This window comes from Varroa destructor, unplaced genomic scaffold (genome assembly GCF_002443255.2).
Source record: "Varroa destructor unplaced genomic scaffold, Vdes_3.0 BEIS01000005.1, whole genome shotgun sequence".
In the NCBI taxonomy this organism is placed as follows: Eukaryota; Metazoa; Arthropoda; class Arachnida; order Mesostigmata; family Varroidae; genus Varroa; species Varroa destructor.
Window position 1 is genome coordinate 39,658,233 of NW_019211458.1, and position 9,462 is coordinate 39,667,694.

Consider the following 9,462-nt stretch of genomic DNA (forward strand, 5'->3'; position numbering starts at 1 on the left):
TCACGTCAGGGCGGATTCCGATCTGTGTGTCAGTCCTGTCGTTTGACTCTTCAACTTATCGGCTGTTTTGTTGTGGTTGTTCATATTCCATCTGGTGGACGTGCTCTGGAACTAATGCGACAAGTGAATTGGCAACGAATTGCAAAAGTTACCAAGGTTGTGGTTGACGTTTTGCTATGATGTTGTCTGCTATTTGACGCTTCGATTGATTAGGGTTTATCCGCTTGATCGAGACTGGCCTTCTGTTCGCCGTTTGATTGGACTTCATACACCTCAGCATCGCTCAACCAGCCGCATCTCATTTAGTGGCGTATATCAACATTCTTTAGACTTTTCTCCATTTTGTGCCTGTGTTCCCGTGTCTGTGAACGTATGAGTATCGTGAGTGTTCTCCGTCATCATCTGCACTATACATTCGTTCATCGCCACATCCCATCATTCCCGCCTTTGTCTTCGCTGAGCTTTTATGTTAGCTTGGACAGCCTTCGCCATCGCCGAAAGAGGCAGACTGTAGCGCAATCACAGTCGCTACCGCGTCCATTGGGGCAGTCCGCACGTCAACATACTACAACAACAATGTTGTCGTTGTTGTGACTGTTGCAGGCGGTAGGCTTAACTACAAACAGCTTCCTACAAGGAAGCCGCCGCCCTGGCTTGTTGTTGGTTTCGCTGCTGGTTCTACGATTTCTATTGCGATTGCACAGATGTTTAGTGGGACGCCAGACACCGACATCTGTTAGACTGAATCGCCGCTCGAAACGTATGCTCTCCCGACCCGCTACTACCGAACCAATCACTCCTCGACAACAGAACAAAAATATCTATCCTCGCACCGGCGACCAGATCGGGCGGACAGGCCGTTACGTAGCGGTATTGCGTCGGTTGGCTGGTCGAAGCTGGCGGCAGCAGCAGTAATAGTCAAATCGAAAGCTTACGAGAGGCTCAAAAATGACCAGCCAGTCAAATGCGTACCAGCATACACTGGCCGAAACGAACACAGCGACAGAGGGCGCCAAAAGTCAGGTCGTAATCATGGCAGCGGAGCTGCGTATATGATAAGTTGATCATTGGCACCCAGACGACACGCGCACATACACACAGCGGCTAAATAATGAACGGACAAAAGGCGGAAAAAATAGATTCAGAATTGTTATCCAGCGAAAATAGCAACACATGGTCACCGTTGTTAAACGAGTTCATCCATTATTCTGGAAACCTGATTGAAATCCATCGAAATGCGACATTTTGCCAAAATCAGCCAGAATTTGATGCTGAAACGTTAACCAAAGACGTAACCAATAGTTTTGATGGTTGTTCAATTGTGTTCTTTTGTTATGTTAACGTCTCGTGAGGGTTAGAAAGTAATTATTCGTATGTCAAGATGGTTCTTCGACTTCGCTGTCAGTATACCGCAGCGCCTATGCCTGTGTTACTGAAGAGATACGCAGAGGTATTCGATAAATGCGAGGGCTTGCGCAGACACTACGGATGACGGAGTTCGTTTTAAAGGACAGCTTAGGGAGCTGGACATGGGGAACGTCTGTTAGCCTTCCCATCATTTCGATTCGGGTAAGCATGACAATGATATTGCTAGAACTAGAACCTTTCAGCAAAGATATCTTTAATGATTTAACAGAAATTAACTTGAATTTACTGTTTGTAAGAAGTAGCGCTGAGAGAGCGAACGTAACTTGGAACACTCAGCTTTGTAGGAATCCACTTGTCGGTGTTTAGTTGTGAGAACATCCACCGGTGTTCAGGTGAAGGCCGACAACATAGCGCAATTGTAGTGGCTGGCTTAATTGCGCTTTTAACGGGCATGTCTTCAACAAAATACTATACACATAACGGTGAAAGTATCATTAACTTTGGCTAAAGGATTGATTCGTTTGGCGCCAACCTCATGGGGCGTTGTGCGCTGGATCTCTTAAATTTAAATTCTTCCCGACTATAGAGTTGCTATTACATCTGAGTTGACCCTGGTGTCTATCTGACCCAAGCCTACCAGAGAGGTCGGCAGTGAATAGTTACGGCATAAAATTTGAATGAGTGCAACGACAAATTTTCACGACGAACGAAAAATTTTTTTTTTTTTTTCTGTTAACAATCTCTGTACAATGCTGCATTGCGTCAGTAGCGTTCTACCTGCATTTTTTCTACACTGCGGTTGCCATATTAGTGACGCGGTGCGCTGGCGATGAGGGCCGCAAAGGGGGGTGAACAAGATTATTGCTATTTGCAGAAATACTATTTGTAGTTAAGATTATTCGAAACTAGATACTATAATAGGTTAACATTGTAAAAGCTAGCGCGTACATACGCCTTTTTCACATCACTTTCATACAGATTCAGAAAGATCACAAGCGACAGTTTACGATTCTAAATTGAATGGAATAATATGAAGGCATGCTGAATATCGGCAACAAGCTGCTATTGACATTGTCTTAAAAATTATCATGAGAAACGTCATGGCTTATCATTTAATCTATATTGAAAGGGATTATATGTTTGCTATCAATCTGTGTTTCGTCAATGTAAGTACTGGTGTTCTATCATGGGCATTCGTCGGTGTATGCCGGTTTATCCATAAGACCTTTTTCTATTTGCAGATGTTTAATCGTAATGGGATGTTTCAATGTCGTATCGCTGTTGAACTGTTTTTCCGATGAAACAAAAACCAATTACACTGGAAATCAATACTCATTTCGGTACTTACCCTCCAAAAAAATCTGAGACAGTGCCGGTTGTGTTAATCCTATCTTTTTTTTTTTTTGAAAAAAGAAAAGGTTTATTGGCTGGCGTAAAATGTAGTCAAGATTAGAGAATTGCCGCTAAAGGACGTGCAGTTATGTACAACATGACCTGTAGTCTTTTAGTCCGTTGTGTCTGATTTATTAGCCCAGTTTCCAACTGTTCGTGTATGATGAAATGAAGGGGTCATTCTGTAGAGATCGAGAATCGAGGCCGGACATAAACACACTTCATTTCGTGCTGGGTTGGAGGTAGGCGTTTGAGAGAATGCTTTTAACGGGGGTGCCGGACATGAAGTTCAAAACACTTTGGTCCTCGACAATTTTTCGGCACTAATCAGCAGATTGGTACCATTTATAGTAAAACATATTTTGAGATTTTAAAATAATGATGATATTGTCATTTTCCTTGTTCTGTATAGTTGTTTTTTCAGCACAAAGTAACGCTTTTGTCATTAGTAACAAGACAATGGATTCGTACCCCATGGCGAAGTTAAACTCAAAGGTTTAACTGTAAAATACTATGAATCGCATCGCGCACTACTGGTCGAGGTGGACCGTAAATGGTGGTGAACATTGGAATCGAAAAGAGTTAGTTATGCTGATTAACCACTATAGCTGTATGTCAATTTGAGATATTATTGAGATGTTCTTACCGTTACCAGTAGGTTATCAGGTGTTCAGCGTTAATTGTATAGCGACATGAGGGCCGTATCACCATGGCTAAGAGACCAATATTGAACCCGCTGATACCTCGATTAAAGATAAAAGCAAAAAAGAAAAGAAAAAAGTAATTGTCATGGGCCGCGCATCGTAGACAACGACGTTTTTCGTGCTATAGATTTAATACTTGACCTTAAGGAAACACCAAACGGTTGGCTTGAATCACGGAACGGAGTACGTTTACGTCCAGCTTCAAAGTTCAACAGGCTTGTTACTATTAAATTACCCACTGCGCTAGCACGGAAATGTGTTGACAATGCTTAGTATTAGATCGGCTCGTCAAAATCGCGTTAAGTTCCAAGTGAACCCAGACCATGTTCTAATGAGACCGACCAGACGGTATGTGTACGAACAATGATATTTTATGCCTATATATAATAAGATAATGATATATGACGCATATATACAAGATCGAAGGTGGAAAAGGAATGATCAGTTCAACCAACATCTAATAGTTAGGGCCTAATAGTGGCTGATATCGTGCTACAATATTTGTGTTATAGAATGTCTATTGAACATTGACTATATTAGAAATCGTGTATCATGTCATGGCGCTAACAAGGATTTGTCTTTCCCGAGCTCTTTTACGCGGAAGTCGATTTGGTTCTCTCGTTGAATTTGAACACGAGGACATTTATATCTTAAAATATTTACGTTGGCCTGAATTCTGTGAATTTATACGCAAGGTCTGTTATACCTGCGTCAACGACCACCAGCAGCTGTTTATACCAAGCGGGTTTGCCTGTTTTTTCATGAGTCCAAGAAGTGTTCCAATCAAAAGTACTGATAAGCTTGAAGCGCTCTACCTAGGTACATTGGACACGGGCATATGCTCCGTATTTGTAACAAACTTTTAATATTTGACAATGTCATATCTAGTGACAAAATATGCGGACTCGTACAAGTTCGAACTGCGAACGAAGGCACATAATAACGTATCTATGGAGAAACGCTGTTTTCAATCAAACACATAAGCCAATGCAGTCAATGAAGGTAAGCTCTTAAGGAGGTTTTTGTCAAGAATTCCATTTTCCATGTCGTATATATTCTTTCTCATCGTGCTGACCACCATTAGATTCGACTAGAATCGACGTCCGAGTTTAAAGTTGTTTCGTGCGAAACATCGTACTCGGTAATTTCTAATATATACATATATTTATGGATATATGATATGTCTGCTTGCTTGTATTTAGCACTTGCATTCAAGAACAAACCCAGTTAGTTTGATTACAAGCCCTCTCAGTGGCAACTTTTATAGGTTACTAACGGACAACCTTATTACTTATTGCTAAAGGGCTTGCTACTGCTACAGTCTTATGTTAGATATTCTGATACTGTTTATGGAATACTTAAGAACAATGTTCGAATCGTCGGACAGATATATTGTTACAGGATACTTACATCAGTTACATAAAACAACGTAAAATCTATATAAGATTCTGTTTGTAAGTTTTAAATACGTTAAATAACGTATCCCAATAACGTTTGCGACATATACATCGCTATAGTCATTTTAAAAATATAGCGTTAGGTTTTTTGATAACACTTTATGTGTAGCATATGGCAAGATGTGAATTGCCTTTTGGGAGTCAATTAGGTGACGCTAATACAGCCCTCCTCGGAACTCGACATTACGAATCTCTGATAAAGGAGTTTTTGCTAAAATGGATACTATATCTCTACAACCATTTATAGTATAAGGGCTTAATTGCAAGCTTGGTGATGATTCAATGAAGAACGTCAATGGTCTTATTGTTATATTTTTCTTATTATCAAAACGAGGCTGTTTTTGAAACGATTGAACCCATTTTTAAGCAATCGCATCCCCAAAACAAGCGTCCTCTCTCTAATTTCCAATATAGATTCAGTATGGAACGAAAAAGCATCAATAATAATTCACAATATTAGAATATTTAGAATGTAACCGGACAAAGCTTATTTCTAAAGAAATAGGTTTAGATCTAGAATTATAATTTCAAAAGAAAAATATAAGAAGATACACGTTCAGCGGGTATACTAAAGTGCTTATCAAGAGTCCACTGTTGAAGCACGTTTCAATATAAAAGACGTTGTTTTAAGAATAAAATTCTTAAAAATAAAAAGAAAATAATAAAAAAGGAAAAAGTTGGGACCATTTTTTTATGCATTTTACTCCGATTAGTTAATTTCCACATGTTGTCTTTAAAATCAGCAAGCCAGGTTAGTTCATGGATACCTAAGACACGTTAAATGAAGAGCCTGATGAGTACTACACACATCCAGTTAAAAATAATAAAAGTTGCTTATAAATTTGAAACAGATTTTAGGTCAACGCGTTAAACCCCTTTGCCTTTCAGAGCACCTATTTTAACATGCTCGTTAGGTATAAAACAGTCAAGAATATCGATTCTGCGAACAGAATCAATTCATTCACACTGTTATTGCTTTGTAATATTCACCTTCCGATATAAGAGTACCGCTTGCATCCGTTCCGCCAATTCTCCACACGCTGCGCCCATTTTTAGTGCAGTTCTTCCTTCTGGAGCCATATCGCATCTCTGAGCACTGTTGGCAAATGAGGAACTAAAGCTGCAATAGTCTCTGTGACGACAGGGAAGCAAAATGTTCGGCAGGTCCAGCTGGTCCACCTGGGTTCCCGCCACTGAGCAGTGGTGCCTTTGCCCATTTCACTGTGCCGCAGGCACTGACTTCCCCATACAGATCAGGTGGGCTACTTTTGAGTCCCCCCGACGTAATCGTGCCAGCGATAGCGCTGGCAGTTGTAGAACAGGCAGCATCGCTGTCGAAACAAAGAACTGCTTCAACCAGCCAACGGGTAACAAGACGAACGAATAGTCTTATTGCCCTTGCCTTGATGCCGCGGGCGTTGGCCGCCGGCAGCAGCCGTTAGCTGGCATAGCGCTTTCTAAGGGCAGGGTAAATGGGCTGGGGGCGAAGAGACAGGAACAGGCAGACAGAGAACGTTGTAGGTGTGTAGGAATCGAAGCTGGATAGGTTGGCCCTATTGGTTTGCGGTGAAAACAGGGAAACGAGGAGGGCAGAAATGGGGCCGACCGGAGCTGCAAGGGCGAAGTGTTCGGATAGCCAGAAGCCGTGTCTTCAAAGGATACTGGCTGCTTCAGCTGCAGACGGCTCCGTATCCTCGTCGAAGGCTCCTTCCTTGCCCCTCCGTGTCCCATTCCTCACTGTAGCGTAATATGGGCTTCCATTCTCACAACTGTCTTCCTTTAGCGTTACCAGCTACTATGCCTGAACTATTACCATTCTAAGCGTCTAGTAAAACGGCCTGTCTCGAACAACGGGTGTCTATTATAGTACATGTTGCCCGTGATCGATGATTTTTACCCGTCAATGGTGATATGTGACAAGCGAATTCAATACTCTTAAAATTTTTTGCTTGTCCATTGGATACTGGCATCTGGGATTTCGCCTCGATGAACTGTGGGACTGTTTCTCCTAGAATGCGTGGGGCGGTACGTTGTGATGTTATTACGTTTGTAGGGTATGCCTTTAAAGTTAGCCATTATCAACAGACGAGATGGTACACGAAGAACACAGGAAAAAGATGACCTTGCACTTTTTTTATTTTTTCGGTTAGAGCAGTCGTTTTTTCTGAACCGTCCGACAGCTAACAGATATACAACCATGTCTACAAGTGCCGACGACACATGGAACCAAATGCTCCATGGATGCACACGGCCACGCCGATTATCAATAATCATGTAGACATATGAGAAAACTATATATGCATTTATATTTACAAATGTGCTATATCTCAATGTTTGACATCAACGCCAAGTGCTCATTCGAAAAAGCCACTTTTCCCTGAGCTTCACTCAAAGAAAACGAGAGGTAAAGCAAAAAATATGGTCGCGATTTTATGAAGTAAACTCTTAGGCCCTACCGCATTTGAAAAATCTGCCTTTTAGTCGGTGTACATTATTCAGACCTCTCAAACACTACCTTTGTCTTGGAAATCACACCGATTGTGGATTTTAGTTTTAGGCTTAATGATGCGGGTTGTAGTTATCAAAATAGGAATTGACGCTGAAGAATTGCCTGTATAGATGCACTTAGTTTCTGAGAAAGCGAGATCGTAATGATAGCTTTAAAATTTTTCGAAAGTATATATATATATATATATAGAATGTGAAGCAGAGATTGTAGATTTGCAGAAACCTTAGCGTTTAATCCGCCGTACACATGGCCCCTTGTAAACACAGAGGTTGTCCGCTATGCCTATGACAACAGTTTACTCTCAATAAAAATACTTTTAAACGTGTTCATATAAGAAATTCGAGTTTGCAACATCGGTGGCATAGATATAGTCGAATATTCTATAATTATATAATTAATCTCCTATGTTCTACGCAACATCAAGCTAATATAAGCATATAGGTACTATGAACAAGCTGATTGAGCATACGTGATCAATACCGTTAAGAGTCATCAATGTCGACCTGTGACTTTCATTGTTCTAAAAAGCCATATATGGGTTTTAACCATTGGTCTTTCAAAGACGCCGAAGCCAAAGGACAACATAGAGGAATGCGTGAGCGTGACCATCTATGTACCCTACGATATCAACCTATTGCGTTGTTTGACGAAATACATCCGATTCCCTTGTGCCTGGCTAATTAGATTAATGCAGTGTTGAATCTACATTTTTTTTTTATTACTTGCTCACGCGATGATGTTTCGGGCCAGTCTTCTCACAAACTGCTCAAACTAAATGGATACATATAAACGACCAGATCACATTCGGTCATACTGAGTCGGTTCTATATTGGTCGCTTGTGGGGGTGCGCAAACAAGAAGACTCGTTCTGAACTAGATATCATCTGCTTTACCCTGTTCGATAGGCACACACCTCTATTCCGTCCGCCTTTTTTTTTTCACTTCTTGTCCCCTTCTGCTACAGCTCGCTTGTGGGGTTGGTGTACCTCCGGCAACTCACTTACCCTGCCAGTTACCGATGGATGCTACCTTACTGCTTAGTAGCGTCTGTTTTTCCTTTCCTGTGCAAGCCGATCCCTCGCAGAGTGGCATGCCCATCTGTTACCCTTTCCCAATCGCTGAAGATATGGCTGAGCGAGCGCTTTAGATTTTGACCGACTGTTCAGTCATCTCTGAAACGCGAGCTGTTTCTCGTCGCTTCGGCGTAAAACGATGCGTAACACGTGACTTTTCCTGACTGTACAGTTGTCGGATCGGTACATTTAGCACCGCACAAGAATCGGCGTGACATGTTTGTAAAGGCCGATAAACGTCACAGAAATAGCTTATAGGAAGGAGTGTTGCAATACGCCACTATAGCAGCAGTGTGCAAATATACGGAAACAACAGGCGACAGCTACCTTGCTCGCAGTATCTTCATGGTGATTGTACTTGTTCCATCTAACGCTTGTTATTAGCTGCCGTGGCGGACGCTAATTAGCCTCAACAGTACTACTAATTATCGTTAATTAACAGAAGGATCGTGACACTTGGTAGCGAAACGTTAGTTTGGTTTGAAATTCTGTTATGAAACAAACGGTTTAGTGCGAACGAAAGAATCGACTGTTCCAGCGACATCATACGCTTTCCTATGCATTGGCCTTAACGGAGTGCTACGCAGACGGGACTGCACAAACAATATAACGTGACAAACTAGCATTATCAGTGTGGGTTTTCCAGTAACCACCATCATAATTATTATCCGTTGTAAATGTGTTGTTGACTGAGATTTGCTATGCTGAGTGTCTGGGCGCATATCTGTGATAATTAGTATTAAGTTAACCCGTCGGACAATTGAAATAACACGTAGTTGTAGTCAAGTAATGTCCCGGGCGTCATCATGCGAAAGTCGGGGTGTTGGAGGACATCACAGTCCAGGTCACTCACCAGCACCTAGCCCGCATCCGATCCCATTATCACATTCGGCATTGTTATTAAACGGCCATAACAGTTCATCGAGGAACACCACAGCCTCTACAGTGACGAACAGGTA

General features: G+C 41.7%; 1 protein-coding gene across 3 annotated transcripts in view; it reads left to right on the forward strand.

Moving 5' to 3' along the window:
• The first annotated feature begins 8,577 nt into the window (after window positions 1-8,577).
• The window catches only part of LOC111250942 (BTB/POZ domain-containing protein kctd15-like), a 78,546-nt gene continuing 77,661 nt past the window's right edge, over window positions 8,578-9,462 (forward strand). For 2 of the 3 annotated variants that reach the window (XM_022806956.2, XM_086990951.1), the window contains exon 1: window positions 8,579-9,459. In XM_022806956.2, the coding sequence (XP_022662691.1) occupies window positions 9,293-9,459 (167 nt within the window). In that variant the 5' untranslated portion in view covers window positions 8,579-9,292. Of the gene's footprint in view, window positions 9,460-9,462 lie in introns of all 3 variants that reach the window. The other variant, XM_022806955.2, reaches the window with a different exon arrangement.